Raw genomic sequence first — 20,961 nt, 5'->3', positions numbered from 1 at the left:
AGGGTCCAGAGTGACCTGGACAGATTAGAGGATTGGGCCAAACGAAATCTGATGAGGTTCAACATGGACAAGTGTAGAGTCCTGCACTTGGGACAGAAGAATCCCAAGCATTGTTACAGGCTGGGAACCGAATGGCTAAGTAGCAGTTCAGCAGAAAAGGACCTGGGGATTACAGTGGATGAGAAGCTGGATATGAATCAACAGTGCGCCCTTGTAGCCAAGAAGGCTAATGGCACATTAGGGTGCATTAGGAGGAGCATTGCCAGCAGATCCAGAGAAGTGATTATTCCCCTTTATTCGACTCTGGTGAGGCCACATCTGGAATATTGTGTCCAGTTGTGGGCCCCCCACTATAGAAAGGATGTGGACGCATTGGAGAGGGTCCAGTGGAAGACGACCAAAATACTTAGGGGGCTGGAGCATATGACCTATGAGGAGAGACTGAGGGATTTGGGTTTGTTTAGTCTGCAGAAGAGAAAAGTGAGGGAGGATTTGATAGCAGCCTTCAACTTCCTGATGGGAAGTTCCAAAGAGGATGGAGAAAAGCTGTTCACAGTAGCAACGGATGGCAGAACAAGGAGCAATGATCTCAAGTTACAGTGGGGGAGGTCTAGGTTGGATATTAGGAAAAACTATTGCACTAGGAGGGTGGTGAAACACTGTATGAGGATTACCTAGGGAGGGAGTGGAATCTCAATCCCTAGAGGTGTTTAAGTCTCGGCTTGACAAAGCCCTGGCCGGGTTGATTTAGTTGGGATTGGTCCTGCCTTGGGCAGGGGGCTGGACTTGACGACTCCTGAGGTCTCTTCCAGCTCTATGATTCTATGAACATTTGTCCTCCCAGCTCTCCATACAGGATTATTCTTTCCTCTTCTCACCTCCCAGGGATCTGGTGTCTTCCCCTCTGCGCAGGAGCAGTAGCAAGGAAAGAACTGGAGGTAGACTGGGTATGGATGAATGTGAAGTGAACCTAAGGAGAACATGCCTAGCTCTCCAAAGGACGAGAATTCTCTCTGATCTATCGACAGTATGTACATGGCCCCCATTACCATAGGGAATATATGCTGAAACAGGTAGCCCACACAACTGCCAGAATTACTAGCACAATACTTGGTCTCCTTAGAGAATGTTCTCAACATCAAATAAAATCAATTAATGTTACTGGAGTGAGCAACCATTGGCCGCCTGCTCTAAATTAACTGGGATCATGACAACTAGGGTTATCAAGCGATTAAAAAATTAATCACATGATTAAACAATAATAGTGTGGAGAGGAAAAGGGAATAAGGGAATTTGTGTGCAGCCATCTTGGTCTTGTTAACAAGAGAGCAAGAGTCAGGCTAAGTCTGTGGCCTGACAACGCGAGATCTGTAATTAGACGCTGCCTTTGCCTCTTGCCTCCATACAGAGATAAGGATAGAATACTGACTCTGGCAGGGACCTTGAGATAAGGAACATCTGGGTGGAACTAAATAACTGTTAGCCACTTGTGTTTGTAATGGGAAGGAGACTAATAGTTATTGTTATTATATCTAATAGACAGTATATAAACTGCTTCATAATTGCTTGTATTCGAAGATCTGCCTCGGAAGGGGGGGGGGGGCTCCCCCCCTGTCTGAACCAGTTTTTCCCTTGCTGCAGCTCATAATAAAACTGCCTCTGGCTACTTGTTGCTTACAAACGCAGAATGAGGACAATGTTTTCTTCCACAATAAAATACCTTTTATTTTAAATATTTTGGATATTTTCTACATTTTCAAATAGATTGATTTCAATTACAACACAGAATACATAGTACATAGTACTCATTTTAGATTTTATTACGAATATTTGCACTGTAAAACCAAAAAATGTATTTCAGTTCACCTGGTACAAATGAATGCTGACCCCTGAGCAAATACAACACATTAGATATCACACTCCAGACACTGTTAGGGTATGTCTACATTAGAGAGCCTAATTTGAACTACCTACTCCGAGCCGTGTGCAGCCGCGGGCACGGAATCCGCACTAACAGGGATTTAAAAATGGCGGCGCCCGGCAAGATGCAAATGAGCCCGGGATATTTAAATCCCGGGCTTCATTTGCAACTTCGAATGCCTACATTAGCCACCCTAGTTCGAACTAGGGTGGCAGTGTAGACATACCCTTAGTTACTATCTCCTTAATCATTTATCTGTTCATTTGACCAAAACATCCTATCATGATCCTGTCATCCCCTCGTTATCCTAAGAGGGTGTCATGTTACTGGATTTTAAAGGGAGAAGCCAGATCACTGCTGCACACAAGGGGTGTGTGTGTTTGCCCCAAAGTATGTACAAAGGAGGCCATGTGAGGTGTCAAATGAAAGCTTATGTTCTACTAAATCTATATATGCTATTCATGTGCTTGTATGATATCTGTATGTGGAGTTATAAATATATGCTCTGTGCTTATGCTGGAGGATTCTCTGTCTGAGACAGCAAGGCTCTCTAGGTGCCCAATACACACCTGAGGAATGTGTCTGGGACCTGCAAACCAGCCAGGGCATAATAGCTGCCAGCATGTGAAACTGGGATAGGTCACTGGGTCATGTGACCTGCTCTGGCCAGGAAGATGCCAGGAGAGGTATATAAGGCCATGTGGCAATCTCCATCTTGCCTTCAATTTTACTACTGATTCCAGATGTAGTCTTGCGAGGAACAGTGAGCTGGGAAGAATCGTGGGCCCATCCTGACATAGGATGTACACCAGAGACTTTTAAGATAGCAGTTTATAACATCTCTGCTAAGAGCCTGCATCGAGAACTTGGGTGATTTGATGCATGTAACGTATTCTCCTTAACAACGTTACTCTCATGCTTTTCTTTCTTTTAGTAATAAACCTTTAGATGATAGATTCTAAAGGATTGTCTCAGTGTGATCCTGTGGGTAGGAGCCTATAAATTGACCAGGGATTTGTGGCTGGTTCTTTGGGACTAGAAAGACCTGTTTGGGGTAGGTGAGATTGGGTTCTATAATCCCTCACCTGTGTGTTAGGCCCAGGGCTGACTGGGGCACAGGGAGAGCTGGGGTATCAGAGGGGTTTTGCTCAGTGTGACTGGTTTGTGACCTGTTTGGGAAGGTCTCCAGTCAGGGGCTGTAAGGAGTCCTGAGTTTGAGCAATTCGTCCTGAGCAGACGCCCTCAGCGGTGCCCAGACCCAGTCTGGTCTGTCACAGAGGAGTTGGTGTATTCTTGTGCCATCTCTTAAGAATAATTACTTGAGATATGTGTGTGCTTTTGTATCATCTCTTCTAACGAAAAATGCATTGGTGTTAGCTCTTACCTTAGTGTGCTATTTTGCCAAGGTATAGCCTACTCTGGCTCACAGTCTTTGGTTCATACTGTTATTTATGCCTAAGCTTCCAGCTAGACTTGCAGAATACAATACATTCAGGTAATATTTCCTTTATTTAATATGTATGTTATTTTTATATGCAACATATTTTGATAAATTAATTAAAAACAATTATATAATGCTCTTTTTGTGCATTTTAATTGAATTCTAATTGCAGCTTTACATAAATCATATAGTAAATAAGAAATGTGTTATTCACTGTTTTCTAACATAATGTCAAAAAGAAGAGCTGGATTATATGTAAAGTGATGTTATTGTTTACATAAATGTGTACAGATGTGTACTCTCCTGGTTAGCAGAGAAGTAATACATTTTAATGCAAAAGCCACATTTTAGTTACAAATAACCAAGTTTACTGCTTACCAACCACGAGAATCACTTTCTACTCTCTCTCTCTCAACTTGCAACAACACTGCAGCATTAAATGGGCTCTCAGTATTGGATTGCCCAGCCACAGACCTAAGGCAGGCATCATTCCTCAGGGCCTTGTGGAGCACTTACCTTTCTGTAGAAGAACTCTTCCAAATGCAGGAAATACCAATCCCCCAGGACAGGCTGCATAGCAGAGCGGCCCCCGTAGATAAACAGATACTTCTGGCCTACAAAGAAAACACACTCAGTTGAATAAAGGCACTAGATCATGAAGGGTGACACAGGTAATAGATGAATCTTCTGCCTGGACCACTTGTGTGGCTACTGTCACTGGTATTTGCCTAGTTTATTGATAAGAATATCATGCAAGACCGTATCAAATGCCTTACTAAAGTCTAAAAAAAAAACAGGACTATGTAGCACTTTAAAGACTAACAAGATGGTTTATTAGGTGAAGAGCTTTCGTGGGCCAGACCTACTTCCTCAGATCAAAAAGTGGATGAAAATGGTCACAACCATATATACCAAAGGATACAATTTTAAAAAATGAACACATATGAAAAGGACAAATCAAATTTCAGAACAGAAGGGGGATAGGGGGGGAGGTAAATGTCTGTGAGCTAATGATATTAGAGGTGATAATTGGGGAAGCTATCTTTGTAATGGGTAAGATAATTAGAGTCTTTATTCAAACTTAGGCGTAAAGTGTCGAATTTAAGCATGTGGTATACCTAGACTTACTAAAGTCTAGGTATACCACATCCACCGCTTGTCCCTTATCCACAAGACTCGTTATCCTATCAAAGAAAGCTATCAGATTGGTTTGACATGATTTGTTCTTTACAAATCCATGCTGGCTGTTCCCTATCACCTTGCCACATTCCAAGTGTTTACAGATGATTTCCTTAATTACTTGCTCCATTATCTTCCCTGGCACAGAAGTTAAACTAACTGGTCTGTAGTTTCCTGGGTTGTTCTTATTTCCCTTTTTATAAATGGGCACTCTATTTGCCCTTCTCCAGTCTTCTGGAATCTCTCCTGTCTCCCATGATTTTCCAAAGATGATAGCTAGCGGCTCAGATACCTCCTCTATCAGCTCCTTGAGTATTCTAGGATGCATTTCATCAGGCCCTGGTGACATGCAGGCATTTAACTTTTCTAGGTGATTTTTAACTTGTTCTTTTTTTATTTTATCTTCTAAACCTCCCCCCTTCCCACTAGCATTCACTATGTTAGGCATTCCTTCAGACTTCTCGGTGAAGACCGAAACAAAGAAGTCATTAAGCATCTCTGCCATTTCCAAGTTTCCTGTTACTGTTTCTCCCTCCTCACTGACCAGTGGGCCTACCCTCTCCTTGGTCTTCCTCTTGCTTCTAATGTATTTATAAAACTGCCAACTCTCCTCAGTTGTTTGATTCCCATGGGACCTTACCTATCCGCTCTCTCTACTAAGCCACGTAAAATTGCACGTGGAAAGTGCATTATATTTTTTGGAGAAATTGGAACATACAGTAGGAGAGGTAAAGAAATCATTTCTTGTTGATAACACGTCTATGTCTGGAAAATTTCAAGAAGTTGAATTATCTGGAATACCACAGGGAAAATTGGAATATCAGCAGGACAGAATTAAATTAATTAAAGCAGGTATAAAAGCAGTGCGTGACAGATTTTTGAACAATAATCATTGCGAAGTATCTGCTGCCTGCTCCATATTCGATACTGTTCTGTGGCCATCAGGTAGCGATTTAAGAAATTATGGTGATTCTGAGATTAAGATGCTCATTCGCCATTTTCATAATTTGATATCTAAAGATTCGCTTGAGAATATTACAGAAGCTATTCCTAATGAATGGTATGAAGTTAAAGTGTTATTTAAGCATTTGAAGCTAGAGGATATTCTAAAATCAACAGAATCACACAGAGAAAGATTTCCATTTTTTGTTAAGTTGATATCTATAATAGCAGTCCTTCCAACTTCAAAGGGTTTTTGCCTCATGAATTTAATTAAATCCAAAAACAGGTCCACGCTACAGAATTGCTACAGAATCAGGAGAGGGATAGCTCAGTGGTTTGAGCATTGGTCTGCTAAACCCAGGGTTGTGAGTTCAATCCTTGTGGAGGCCATTTGGGGCAAATATTTGTGAGGGATGGTATTTGGTCCTGCTGTAAAGGCAGGGGACTGGACTCAATGTCCTTTCAAGGTCCCTTCCAGTTCTAGGAAATAGGCAATCTCCATTAATTTAATTTAAAAGAATTCTAGTTTAGATAACCTCTTGACAGTATCAATTAACAGACTGACAACTGATTTGTTCCAACCAGAATGTGCTATTGATAAGTGGTATTTTTCAAGTAAAATGCATCATATAAAGGGCCATGCAAGTAGGAAAAATTAAAAATGTAAGCAGGGTTTGCCAAGCGGCGGCGAGCCCTGCTTGCCAGCCGTGCAGAAGCACACGCTGCACATGCACAGACCGCGCTAACCGCGCTGCCTGGCCCCATCGGGCTAAAATCTACTCGCCACAGGCAAGTAGATTGCTTGATTTGTCAAGCCCTGTAGTATGCATATTGTAAAAATTTAATACAATAAACTATATTATCAAAAACCAATGTTGTTTTACTAATTATTCTTATTAGGAATTTATGCCATTAAAACATTTTTTTTGTTGGGGGGGGGGGGAGTCCCTTTTTTTTTGTCTGGCGAGTAGGGTTTTACATAATTTGTTGAGCCCTGGGTATGTGGGTCCCATCTAAGGCTCCAGCACAGTTCAGGAACCCCAGGGCAGCAACTCTGGCCACAATCGAGTCCAGGTCTCCCAGGAGGATGACCCTCCGCACCAGGATGTGATTATTCCTCTTTACTCAGCTCTGGTGAGGCCACATCTGGAGTATTGTGTCTAGTTCTGGACCCCCAATTAGAGGAAGGATGTGGACGCACTGGAGAGGGTCCAGCGGAGGACAACCAAAATGATTAGAGGCCTAGAGCATATTACCTACAAGGAGAGGCTGAGGGAGTTGGGTCTATTTAGTCTTCAGAAGAGAAGAGTGAGGGGGGTTTTGATAGCAGCCTTCAACTTCCTGAAGGGAGGTTTCAAAGAGGCTGGAGAAAGGCTGTTCGCAGTAGTGATGGATGGCAGAACAAGGAGCAATGGTCTCAAGTTACAGTGGGGGAGGTCTAGGTTGGATATTAGGAAAAACTATTTCCCTAGGAGGATGGTGAGGCACTGGAATGGGTTACCTAGGGAGGGCGGTGGAATCTCCATCCCTAGAGGTGTTTAAGTCCCACCTTGACAAAGCCCTGACTGGGATGATTTAGTTGGGATTGGTCCTGCCTTGAGCAGGACATTGGACTCAATGACCTCCTGAGGTCTCTTCCAACCCTGTGATTCTAAGATTCTAAGATCGTGTCTCTGTCTGAAATACATGCTCTTGCTCAACTGATAGTGATTATGGGAGCTGGAGAAAGATGGCGATCTTGTTGACACTCACTAGGTGAAACTATATGGCCTGCATTATACAGGTCAGACAAAGTTACCATCATTATTCCTTCTAGACTAAAAAATGTATGAATAGGATAAGGCAGTCCCGTGTGTCTGGGAATTTCTATATGCCCAGATACTTGTAGACCCCATATCACCACAGCTAAGCATTCTCCCCACATCTCTGGCTGAGGAAATTCCCTTTTGGCCCTTTTACCTTGGCACGTCACTTCGGTTGTAGTATGTCTCCAACGCGATGAGGCTACGTCCTCAGCAGGCTGCGGGCTCACAAGTTCTACCACGGCACAGTCTGGGTCTGAGGCAGTCATAGATTCAGCAAACTTTAACCAAAGCATCCCCAAACCTGCATTTGTTGGGGACGTTCGCCCTCCCACTACCAGGGCATGGCTCTTTGAGACACACATCACAGTATGGAACAATCGTCCACCTGCAAAGAGAAAGAACACCAGGATTCAAATCAATACCCCTACAATAAGACTGAGGGTTACCAGACCAATTCCCTCTGCCCTTCTCCACAGAGCACTAATGGTACAGCACAAATGTCACCAGTCCCCTCCAGGTTACCCTATTATTATTATAGATCTCTACATGTACTCCACCGTAGAGGAAAACTTACTCCAGGTGTTACCAGGCTTTTCCATTCTAATGCTTCCAGCACGCCACTTGTCTTCATTTCTGATTAGGACATGGAGATCTCTCAGGCGGCAGTGCCGTCCATCTTGCTCTCCGAAGCCTCCAGTCGTGAGAACCACACATGGTTTGATAAGTACAGAGTGGTGGCCATACCGCCTCAGGCCAACATTTTCAGAGTGTATTGTGCACACAGATGCAGAGATGCTACCAGCAATTCTGAGAGGGTCATCAGCAGAGAAAGCTGCAATTTCAAGAGAATCACACTGAGGTTTGTTTGCAGTAATGCGCCAAACATGGTACACACAAGAAAAGACAAAAAGTGAAAGAATGCATATTGTTTCACTTATCAAAGAGGTGCTTGATTACAGTGTATAAGTACCTTCACAAGGAGAAAATACCAAGTATTAAGGGGCTCCTCAATCTAGCAGAGAACACTGGAACAAGAACCGATTACTGGAAGCTAATCCCAGCCATATTCAAATAGAAATGAGACACAACTTTTTAATGGTGAGGATCAGCAGCCATTGGAATAAACTATCGAAGAGGTGGGGGATTCCTCATCTTCTATGATCTTCAAACTCAGACAGCCCCTTTCTGGAAGAGTCATTGTATGTGTAGGGAGGATACCCCATCATAGGCAGAATTATATGCTGTACCTGGAGGCAGGGATCAATTAAAAACCTATAAATGATGAAATTCAGCTGAGAGGGAGCAGGTTGAACCTTTATAAAGGGATGAAACTGAGAAAAGGTCTGTAGGGGAAAGAGCCTGCAGTCACCTTCTGGCAGAAGGGAGGATTTTTTTGTGACTACAGAGTCTGGCAAGAAGTCAAAGAGAAGAAATAATTAATAGTTACTCCCTGGGAGGAAGGATTTGGGGCTGAGTATTGCCAGCAGATCTAGAGAAGTGATTATTCCCCTTTATTCAGCACTGATGAGGCCACATCTGGAATATTATGTCCAGTTCTGGGCCTCCCGCTACAGAAAGGACGAGGACACATTGGAGAGGGTCCAGCGGAGGGCAACCAAAATGATTAGGGGGCTGGAGCACTTGACCTACGAGGAGAAGCACAGGGATTTGGTCTTATTTAGTCTGCAGAAGAGAAGAGTGAGGGGGAATTTGATGCAACCTCCAACTTCCTGAAGGGAGGTTCCAAAGAGGATGGAGAGAGGCTGTTCTCAGTGGTGACGGATGGCAGAACAAGGAACAATGACCTCAAGTTATAGTGGGGGAGGGCTAGGTTGGATATTAGGAAAAACTATTGCACTAGGAGGGCGGGGAAGCACTGGAATGGGTTCCCTAGGGAGGGGGTGGAATCTCCATCCCTAGAGGTTTTTAAGTTCCAGTTTGACAAAGCCCTGGCTGGGATGATTTAGTTGGGGTTGGTCCTGCTTTGGGCAAGGGACTAGACTTGATGACCTCCTGAGAGCCCTTCCAGCCCTAGGATTCTATGATTCTATGTGCCACTATATCTGAGATATCTGGGGAGTGGCCTACCAATCTAGGGGATCTGACTCCCTTGCATGCTTCCCTTCAAGGGAGCCAGGTTCTGGGGTTCTAAGCCCCACTCCCTAACCCACCTCATGGGAGCTGGAATCTGGGATGCTTTGTCTTTTGTAGAGGATACAAAAATTATATAAAATTACTCAAGTCAAAGGGAGACTGCGAAGAATTACGAAAGGGGCCCAGAAAAATTCAAAGTGGATAAATGCAAAGTAATGCATATTGGAAAACATAATCCTGACAACACACAAAATAATTGGATCAAAATTAGCAGTCACCATTCAAATAAAAGATTTTAGAGTCATTGTGGTTAGTACTCTGAAAATATCTGTTCAATGTGTAACAGCAATCAACAAGGCTAATTGTGTTCAGAGGGGTAGCAGAGTTAGTCTGTAACAGGAAAAACTTAAAAAACAACAATAGACTAAGTAGTACCTTAAAGACTAACAAAACATGTAGCTGGTATCATGAGCTTTCATGGGTGCAACCCACTTCTTCAGATGACAGGTGTGTTAGACGTCCAGATCAAAGAATAAATAAAGGAAGGGAGGGGAAGAGGAAAAAAAGAGAAAAAAGGAGGGGGAAAGAAAAAGAAAAAAAGAGAGAGAGAGAGAGAGAGAGAGAGAGACTACATCTAGATTGCAAGCTTCTTTCAAAAGAAGATTTTCGGAAAAGATCTTCCAAAAGACGTCTTCCGAAAGAGTGCGTCCACACACAAAAGCGCATTGAAAAAGCCAGCTGCTTTTTCGAAAGAGAGCGTCCAGACTGATTGGACACTCTCTCGCATAAAAGGCCACCTGGAACCACTTCAGCCAGGGCTTTTAGGTCACCAGTTGCTTCCAAGTGCTGGTGCCAGAGCCTTGCAGAGACACACGCTTAAAGGGACCTCCTTAGACAGCCCTTTCTCTGCTTCTGCTGCCTGCCTGCTACCTCTTTGAGAGACAGCAAAGCTCTCGCAGTGCTTGCTGTAGTTGCCCCGCTTTTTTGGATACCACAGTTTTTCTCTTGGGGCCATGGAGCTGGAGCTGCCCCATGGCATGCGATGGCCCCACATGGCCATGCTGCAGTTTCTGCAGCACTTTGTACCGGCTGCCTTCCTCATCCTGACCATGCTCGACCCCGAGTTCATTCTGGGGACCCTCTCCCTGGGTGCAGGAGCTATACTCTGGTAACCACAGTGGAGAGGTGTTTTTGTTGGCTGGACACCAGTTCTGACCGGTGGAACTGGGCTGGTCATGGAGCGGTGGGATGACCAGCAGTGGCTCCAAAACTTCCATATGCAGAAGGCCACCTTTTTGGAGCAATGTGCCTGGCTCGCTCCTGCCCTCCGGAGACACGACACCCACCTGCAGCCTGCCATCCCCCTGGAGAAGTGGGTCACAGTCACCATCTGGAAGCTCACCACCCCAGACAGCTACTGGTCGGTGGGCAACCAGTTTGATGTGGGGAAGTCCACCGTTGGGGCCCTCCTCATGGAGGTAAGACACCCTGGGGCTAAAGTCCCTGCACAGCGGGGGGAGTCCTGGAAAAGGGGGACCCTCAGGAAAGTGGGGTTGGGGGCTGTGGGGGGTGGAGTGGGGGTGGGGGAAAGCCCTGTCCCCGGGGGGTTGTGCCATCCCGCCCTCACACAGCCCTGCTCCTGGGTGGGTGGCCTCATAGGGGATGGCTCCTGGCATATTTGGAGGAAGGGAGGAGAGGAGAGGAGAGGAGAGGAGAGGAGAGGAGAGGAGAGGAGAGGAGAGGAGAGGAGAGGAGAGGGGGGTGGGCACCTCCCACCTCCCAAGGGCTCAGGCACTCCCTCTCTCATTCTGTTTTGTGTCTTTGTTTGTCTCCTTCTTCAAGTTGTGAGGGCCATCAACTTGATCCTGCTGCGGAGGGTCATCCGCCTGGGAGACCTGGACTTGACTGTGGCCAGAGCTGCTGCCCTAGGGTTCCTGAATTGCGCTGGAGCCTTGGATGGGACCCACATACCGATCCGCAAACCTGAGCATCAAGCGGCCCAGTATATTAATAGGAAGGGTTACTTCTCCATGGTGCTGCAGGCCCTGGTCAACCATCGTGGACAGTTCACGGACATTTTTGTCGGGTGGTCGGGTAGGGCGCACGATGCCTGGATTTTTTGGAACTCGAGCCTCTGTGGCAAGCTGGAGGTGGGCACATTCTTCCCCCACCAGGACTTTGTGATTGGGGACGTGCAGATGCCACTAGCATTGTCAAGCTCACCAGCCACGTGGTTCTGTGTGCTGCGCCGGCTCTTCCGGGGTGTAACCATGGGTAGATTACATTGTTTGACGAACCCTGCTGATCTGCACACCTGAGCATCAAGTGGCCCAGTATATTAATAGGAAGGGTTACTTCTCCATGGTGCTGCAGGCCCTGGTCAACCATCATCGACAGTTCACGGACATTTTTCTCGGATGGTCGGGTAGGGCACATGATGTCCGGATTCTTTGGAACTCGAGCCTCTATGGCAATGCTCCTTCTTGGCTACAAGGGCACACTGTTGACTCATGTCCAGCTTCTCATCCACTGTAATCCCAAAGTTCTTTTCTACAGAACTGCTACTTAGCCAGTTGGTCCCCAGCCTGTAACAATGCTTGGGATTCTTCCGTCCCAAGTGCAGGACTCTACACTTGTCCTTGTTGAACCTCATCAGATTTCTTGTGGCCCAATCCTCCAATTTGTCTAAGTCACTCTGGACTCTATCCCTGCCCTCCACCATACCTACCTCTCCCCCTAGCTTAGTGTCATCTGCAAACGTGCTGAGGGTGCAATCCTTCCCCTCATCCAGGTCATTAATAAAGATGTTGAACAAAACCAGTCCCAGAACCGAACCATGGGGCACTCCGCTAGAAACCGACCGCCATCCTGACATCGAGCCGTTGATCACTACCCGCTGGGCCCGACCTCCCAGCCAGCTTTCTATCCATCTTACCGTCCATTTATCCAATCCACATTCCCTTAACTTGCTGGCAAGAATATTGTGGGAGAATATTGCTAAAGTCAAGGTATATCACATCCACTGACTTCCCCATATCCACAGAGCCAGTTACCTCATCATAGAAGCTAATCAGATTGGTCAGGCACGACTTGCCCTTCATGAATCCATGCTGACTATTCCTGATCACCTTCCCCTATTCCAAGAGCTTCAAAATGGATTCCTTGAGGATCCCCTCCATGATTTTTCCAGGGACCGAGGTAAGACTGACCGGCCTATAGTTCCGTGGATCATCCTTCTTTCCTTTCTTAAAGATGGGCACTACATTTGCCATTTTCCAATCACCCAGGACCTCTCCTGATCTCCATGACTTTTCAAAGATAATGGCCAAAGGCTCCTCAATGACATTTGCCAACTCCCTTAGTACCCTCGGATGTATTATGTCTGGACCCATGGATTTATCTATGTTTAGCTTTTCTAAATAGTTCCTATCCTGTTCTTTCCCCACCAAGGGCTGTCCACCTTCGTCCCATATTGCATCACTTAGTGCACGAGTCTGGGAGCTGACTTTGTCCATGAAGACAGAGGCAAGGAAAGCATTAAGTACTTCAGCTTTCCCTACATTATCTGTCACTAGGGTACCACCCTCATCCAGCAGGGGCCCCACACCTTCTCTGATCAACTTCTTCTTGCTAACATGCCTGGAGAAACCTTTCTTGTTATCCTTCACATCCCTTGAGAGTTGCAATTCCAATTGCGCTTTTGCCTTCCTGATAACTCCCCTGCATTCTTGAGCTATATATTTATATCCCTCCCTAGCCATCTGTCCAAGTTTACACTTTTTGTAAGCTCCCTTTTTGTGCTTAAGTTCACCCAGGATTTCCCCTGTAAGCCAATCCGGTCTCCTTCCATATTTGCTTCTCTTGCTACGCATTGGAATGATTTCTTTTATGCCTTCAATAAGGCTTCTTTAAAATACTGCCAGGTCTCCTGGGCTCCTTTCCCTTTCATGTTAGCATCCCAGGGGATTCTGCCCATCAGGACTGCTTTTCTGAAGTTCAAGGATTGCATTTTACTACTCTCTTTTCTTCCTTTGGTCAGGATCCTGAAATCTACCATCTCATGATCACTGCTGCCCAAGTTGTCCCCCACCTCTACTTCCCCTATTAGTTCCTCCCTGTTTGTGAGCAGCAGGTCAAGCTGCACACAGCCCCTGGTCAGATCCTGTAGCACTTGTGCCAAGAAGTTATCCCCAACATTCTCCAAAAACTTCCTAGACTGTCTGTGTACTGCCGTATTGGTCTCCCAACAGATGTCAGCGTGATTAAAGTCCCCAATGAGAACCAGGGCCTGCGATCTGGAAACTTCTCTCTGTTGTCCGAAGAAAGCCTCATCTACCTCATCCACCTGATTCGGCAGTCTGTGGCATACACCAACCACAACATCACTGCTGTTGCTTACACCTCTTAACTTGACCCATAGACTCTCAATGGCATTTTCACCCTCTATACACTGGAGTTCTGAGCAATTGTACTGCTCTCTTACATACAGTGCAACTACTCCTTGTCTCCCCTGCCTGTTCTTCTTGAACAGTTTATATCCTTCCATGACAGCGCTCCAGTCATGCAAGTCATCCCACCAAGTTTCTGTTATCTCAACCCAGGAAACTACATCCCACCAAGTCTCTGTTATCTCAACCCAGGAAACTACAGACCGGTCAGTTTAACGTCTGTCCCAGGGAAGATAATGGAGCAGGTAATTAAGGAAATCATATGCAAACACTTGGAAGGTAATAAAGTGATAGGGAATAGCCAGCATGGGTTTGTGAAGAACTAGTCACGCCAAACTAATCTGATAGCTTTCTTTGATAGGATAACGAGCCTTGTGGATAAGGGAGAAGTGGTGGATGTCATATACCTAGACTTTAGTAAGGCATTTGATACGGTCTCGCATGATATTCTTATTGATAAACTAGGCAAATATAACTTAGATAGGGCCACAATAAGGTGGGTGCATAATTGGCTGGATAACCGTAGTCAGAGAGTTGTTGTTAACGGTGCTAAATCCTGCTGGAAAGGGATAACAAGTGGAGTTCCTCAAGGGTCTATTTTGGGACCCGTACTGTTCAATATCTTCATCAATGATGTAGATATTGGGATAGAGAGTACGCTTATTAAGTTTGCAGATGATACCAAACTGGGTGGGGTTGCAACTTCTTTGGAGGATAGAGACATAATTCAAAATGACCTTAGCAAGTTAGAGAAATGGTCAGAGCTAAACAGGATGAAGTTTAATAAAGAGAAATGCAAAGTGCTCCACTTAGGAAGGAACAATCAGTTCCATACATACAAGATGGGAAGCGTCTGTCTAGGAAGGAGCATGGCAGAAAGGGATCTAGGGGTCATAGTGGACCACAAGTTGAATATGAGTCAACAGTGTGATGCTGTTGCAAAAAAAGCAAATATGATTCTAGGTTGTATCAACAGGTGTGTTGTAAGCAAAACTTGTGAAGTCATTCTGCCGCTCTACTCTGCACTAGTTAGGCCTCAGCTGGAGTACTGTGTCCAGTTCTGGGCGCCACATTTCAAGAAAGATGTGGAGAAATTGGAAAGGGTACAGAGAAGAGCGACAAGAATGATTAAAGGTCTAGAGAACATGACCTATGAAGCCAGGCTTCATGAACTGGGCTTGTTTAGTTTGAAAAAAAGAAGATTAAGGGGGGACATGATAGCGGTTCTCAAATATCTAAAAAGGTGTCACAAGGAGGAAGGAGAAAATTTGTTCCTCTTGGTTTCTGAGGACAGGACAAGGAGCTTAAATTGCAGCAGGGGAGGTTTAGATTGGACATTAGGAAAAAATTCCTAACTGTCAGGGTGGTCAAATATTGGAATAAATTGCCAAGGGAGGTGGTGGAATCTCCCTCTCTGGAGATATTTAAGAACAGGTTAGATAGACATCTGTCAGGGATGGTGTAGATGGAGCTTGGTCCTGCCTTGAGGGCGGGGGGCTGGACTCGATGACCTCTCAAGGTCCCTTCCAGTCCTATGATTCTATGATTCAATCAAATCGTAGTTCTTGGACTGGGCCAGGGCCTCCAATTCTTCCTGTTTGTTACCCAGGTTTCTTGCATTGGTGTACAAACACCTTAGATAACCAGTTGATCGCCCTACCCTCTGCATTTGAATCAGGGGTCCTCCTTTCTTGCTTGTTCCTCTTTGCATTTCTTCCCGGTATCCGACTTCCCCACTCCACTCAGGGTTTTGGTCACTGTCCCCCAACAAACCTAGTTTAAAGCCCTCCTCACTAGGTTTGCAAGCCTGCCCGCGAAGATGCTCCTTCCTCTCTTTGTTAGGTGGATCCCATCTCTTCCTAACAATCCTTGTGCCCGGAAGAAAGTCCCATGGTCGAAGAAACCAAAGCCCTCTCTGTGAAATCACCTGTGCAACCACGCATTTAATTCCTCAGTTCGATGATCCCTACCCACTCCTTTCCCTTCAAGAGGGAGGATGGACGAGAACACCTTCTGCGCTCTGAATTCTTTGATCCTTCTTCCCAACTCTACGTAATCCGCAGTAATCCGTTCAAGGTCATTCTTGGCTATATCGTTAGTTCCCACATGGAGAAGCAGGAAGGGGTAGCGATCCAAACGTTTGATCAGTTTGGTAAGCCTCTCAGTCACATCCTGAATTCAAGCTCCCAGTAAGCAGCACACCTCTCAAGATTCCAGGTCCGGACAGCACATTTATCCTTCTTAAACATGGGAGACCAGAACTGCACACAGTATTCCAAATGAGGTCTCACCAATGCCTTATATAACGGCACTAACACCTCCTTATGTCTACTATAAATACCTCGCCTAATGCATCCCAAAACCGTATTAGCCTTTTTCACGGCCATATTACATTGGCGGCTCATAGTCATCCTGTGATTAACCAGGACTCCGAGGTCCTTCTCCTCTTCCATTACTTCCAACTGATGTGTCCCCAGCTTATAACTAAAATTCTTGTTATTAATCCCTAAATGCATAACCTTACACTTCTCACTATTAAATTTCATCCTATTACTATCACTCCAATTTACAAGATCATCCAGATCTTCCTGTATGATATCCCGATCCTTTTCTGAATTGGCAATACCTCCCAATTTTGTGTCATCTGCAAACTTTATTAGCACACTCCCACTTTTAGTGCCGAGGTCAGTAATAAAAAGATTAAATAACAATGGTCCCAGAACTGATCCCTGAGGAACTCCAGTAGTAACCTCTCTCCAGCCTGACAGTTCATCTTTCAGTATGACTCGCTGTAGTCTCTCCTTTAACCAGTTCCTTATCCACCTCTCAATTTTCATATTGATCCCCATCTTTTCCAATTTAACCAATAATTCCCCATGTGGTACTGTATCAAATGCCTTACTGAAATCGAGGTAGATTAGATCCACTGCATTTCCTTTATCTAAAAAATCTGTTACTTTCTCAAAGAAGGCGATCAGGTTAGTTTGGCACGATCTACTTTTTGTAAAACCATGTTGTAATTTGTCCCAATTGCCATTAACCTCAATGTCCCTAACTACTTTCTCCTTCAAATTTTTTTCCAAGACCTTGCATACTACAGATGTCAAACTAACAGGCCTGTAGTTACCCAGGTCACTTTTTTCCCCTTCTTTAAAAATAGGAACTATATTAGCAATTCTCCAGTCAAATGGTACAACCCCTGAGTTTAGAGATTCATTAAAAAATTTTGCTAATGGACTTGCAATTTCATGTGCCAGTTCCTTTAATATTCTTGGATAAAGATTATCTGGGCCCCCTGTTTTATTCCCATTAAGATGTTCGAGTTTGGCTTCTACGTCGGATTTGGTAATATCTACCTCCATATCCTTATTCGCATTTGTTATGTTGCCATTATCCCTAAGCTCTTCATTAGCCTCATTAAAGACTGAAGCAAAGTATTTGTTTAGATATTAGGCCATGCTAGATTATCCTTAACCTCCACTCCGTCCTCAGTGATTAGCAGTCCCACTTCCTCTTTTTTTGTTTTTTTTCCTTATTTATATGGCTATAAAACCTTTTACTATTGGTTTTAATTCCCTTTGCAAAGTCCAACTCTACATGACTTTTAGCCTTTTTCACTTTGTCCCTACATGCTCTAACCTCAATAAGGCAGCTTTCTTTGCTGATCCCTCCCATCTTCCACTCTTTATATACTTTCTGCTTTTTCTTAATCACCTCCCTGAGATGCTTGCTCATCCAGCTTGGTCTAAAACACCTACCTATACATTTTTTCCTCTTTCTTGGGATACAGGCTTCTGATAGCTTCTGCAACTTTAACTTAAAATAATCCCCGGCCTCCTCCATTTTTAGATCCATAAATTCTTTAGTCCAATCCACTTCCCTAACTAATTTCCTTAATTTATTAAAATTAGCCCTTTTGAAATAAAAAAACCCTACTCTCAGATTTATTTTTGTTTATCCTTCCATTTAGTTTGAACTGAGCTAGCTCATGATCGCTCGAGCCAAGGTTGTCCCCTACAACCATTTCTTCTATGAGGTCCTCACTACTCACCAAAACCAAATTTAAAATGGCTTCCCCCTTTCTTGGTTCAACAACTACTCGATGAAGGAATTCATCAGCTATCACATCTAGGAAAATCTGAGCCCTATTATTATTACCAGTATTTGTTCTCCAGTCTATATCTGGAAAGTTGAAGTCTCCAATGATTACAGTTTCCATTAGTATTTACTTATTTAAAAACATTGAAGAGGTCTCTATCCATATCCAAATTAGATCCCGGTGGTCTATAGCAGACCCCAAGCACTATCCCATGGGAGGATCTAATAGTTTTCTTCCCCAATGTGATTTTTGCCCAGACAGACTCTGTCTTCTCCATTCCTTCACTTTTTAATTCTTTGCAATCTACCTCATCATTGATATACAATGCTACTCCACCATCTTTACCTTTATTTCTGTCTTTCCTAAACAGCACATAGCCTTCAATACCTGTACTCCTGTCATGCCTAATATTCCACCATATTTCTGTTATTCTTATAATATCTGGTTTCACTTCCTGGACCAGTAGCTCTAGTTCCTCCATTTTGTTACCTAAGCTCCTTGCATTGGTGTACAAACATCTTAATTTTTGCTGTTTCACCTCACTCACATTCTTTACCCCATTTGGCATGGACATTGTACCTCCAATATGATCTATTAGACTAGTATCCACTCTGCCCTTCCTCCTTATGTCCATTCTCCTACCCCTGGCTATATCTTTTCTTACTTCATTTTCCTCCCTCTCAATGCTAACATCCAGCGTAGAGATTACCTGGACATCTCCCAACAGTCTCCCCCAAAATCCTAGCTTAAAGCTCTCTTAATCAGTTGTGCCAGCCTCCATCCTAGAAGTCTGTTTCCTTCCCTACTTAGGTGAAGTCCATCCCTAGAGAACAGTCCTCTCTCCGTGAATGCCTCCCAGTGGCCGTACATCCCAAAGCCCTCCTGATAGCACCACTGCCTGAGCCACCTATTGAGCATCATAATCCTGTCACACCTTTGTTGCCCTTCTCTAGGAACAGGCAGAATCCCACTGAAGATCACCTGAGCCCCGATTTCCTTAAGCGTCTTCCCCAGCCTAGCATAGTCTCCCTTGATTCATTCCAGAGAGAATCTAGCGGTATCATTTTTTTAAAAATCATTTGTTCCTACATGAAGGATGATCAATGGATTCTTTCCCGCTCCCTTTAGGTTCCTCTTCAAACTTAGTTCCACATCCCGTATCTTAGCACCTGGCAAACAGCACACCCTTCTATTCTCTGGATCAGCTCTGGGTACAGGCCTGTCTATTCTTCTCAATAAGGAGTCCCCAATCATGTAGACCTGCCTTTTCCTGGTGACAGTGCGATTCTCTGGTCTGTCCCTTGTTTCCTCTGGCTGCAAGTTCTTTCCATTCCTATCTTCCCTTGTAATCTTCTTCAACCCATCCTGTATCCTCCTGATGCTCATTATTGGTGTTGTCTCCATCGACTCTTCCCCTTTATGTATGGGACTAACCACTCTTCTCTTCTTCCTTGCCTTTTCACCTTCAGTGGCCACCTGCTATATCCCTTCTCCATTCTCCAACTCCGCATACCTGTTCTTGAGCTCTATTTCTCTTTCACTGGCCCATCTTTTCCTCTGCCTGGTTCTCATAGTCACATGCTTCCACTGTCCATTTTCTTCGCCCAGCAGTACCCCCACAGAGGCCTTTGATCCTGCTTCAGTCTGCATGTCTCAGCTTTCCCCTTCAGCCACCTCATGCCTTTGCTCCATCATCTGCTCGAACCACCTTCTAAACTCGACCAAAGTTTCCACCTGCATCTCCAATCCTCAGATCTTTTCTCCCATCAGTTCTATTAGGCGGCACTTCATGCAAACAAAACTCCTTTCAGGTACCCCCTCCAGAATCATATACATACCACAGCTGCCACATCCACTCATTCTCATTATGTCCTCCACTGCTTGGGTCATGGCCATTGCTATCTCTGTATTAATCAGCCTTCTCACCTAAATCCTGTTTGTCCGGCAAACACAAAAACAAACCAAAACACCCCCCCCATGGCAAAAAACAAACCCTAAACGAGTCCCACAATCCAAACTACTCCCCTCACAAACTCCCTCTCAAACTCCCCTCTTTACAGCTCTGTTTTCTGGCTCCTGTGCCACTGCCTTTTGTTGCCCTTCCACGAGGTGTAATGGTAGTTCGAATTAGAGATCCTAATTCGAACTATCTACTCCGTGCCGCGTGTAGCCGCGGGCACGGAGTTCAGACTAAGGGGGATTTAAAAATGGCGGCGCCCGGGAAGATGCAAATGAAGCCCGGGATATTTAAATCCCGGGCTTCATTTGCAACTCCGGTTGCCCTCATTTGCCTACCTAGCTCGAACTACCGAGCTAGTGTAGACATACCCTTTATTAAGGAGTTGAGGCCACTCCCTACCAACCACAGCTCAGACTTACGGACAAAAGATTGATTAACAGTGGCTTATCAAGAAGTTGTGGGTAACACCCTCCATGTCTCCCATTCACACATTTGAAACTCACAAAGTATTCCCCACTCCATGTGTCTAATTTTACACATACAAATGATACATACAACAGAGTAAGATAAACAGAACCAGAGGATCATGACATGAAGATTGGTGGGTTACATGAAATAATTCGCTCAAAGCACCTTTGAGTTATGTAAATTCATGTCCATGGGGGGGGGGGGGGGGGGTCCATCACAATAGTTACCGGAAAGAATTTGTTTGAGGTTAGGGGGTTGTCTGTAGGCGAGGACTGGCCTTTCCCCCAAGGCCCCTGAGAGTGAGGGGTCATTTTCCAGGATAGGTTGTAAATTGTTGATGATATGTTGGAGGGGCTCCAAGACCTACCGGTAGATCCCAAGCTAGTGGTTGATGACCAAGGAAATAGAGCAAAGCAGAGAGGCCATGACATTTTGACAATGGGAGGCAGTAAAACCAGTTTGACTGGTTTTCTCTTTTGGGTTACAGAAGTGCTGTTGACATGCAAAAGTGAAAACCAGTCAAACTATTTTTTCTGCCTCCCATTGTCAAAATGTCAGGGCCTCAGAGAAGGGGCACAAAGGAGGCAGGGCAAGGGTATTTGGG

At 44.8% G+C, this 20,961-nt stretch overlaps 1 protein-coding gene across 4 annotated transcripts in view; it reads right to left on the bottom strand.

The window, feature by feature from the left end:
- Positions 1-20,961, bottom strand: part of LCMT2 (leucine carboxyl methyltransferase 2) — a 69,672-nt gene that overhangs the window by 5,376 nt on the left and 43,335 nt on the right. For all 4 annotated transcript variants that reach the window (XM_075917309.2, XM_075917313.2, XM_075917311.2 and 1 more), the window contains exons 9-11: positions 7,863-8,120; positions 7,443-7,673; positions 3,879-3,976 (exon numbers count right to left, since the gene is read on the bottom strand). In XM_075917309.2, the coding sequence (XP_075773424.2) occupies positions 3,879-3,976; positions 7,443-7,673; positions 7,863-8,120 (587 nt within the window). The remainder of the gene's footprint in view (positions 1-3,878; positions 3,977-7,442; positions 7,674-7,862; positions 8,121-20,961) is intronic.

This window comes from Pelodiscus sinensis, chromosome 1 (genome assembly GCF_052426305.1).
Source record: "Pelodiscus sinensis isolate ZL-2025 chromosome 1, ASM5242630v1, whole genome shotgun sequence".
Taxonomy (NCBI): domain Eukaryota; kingdom Metazoa; phylum Chordata; order Testudines; family Trionychidae; genus Pelodiscus; species Pelodiscus sinensis.
Note: the sequence above shows the minus strand (reverse complement) of the source record. Positions and strands in the feature narration are given on the sequence as shown.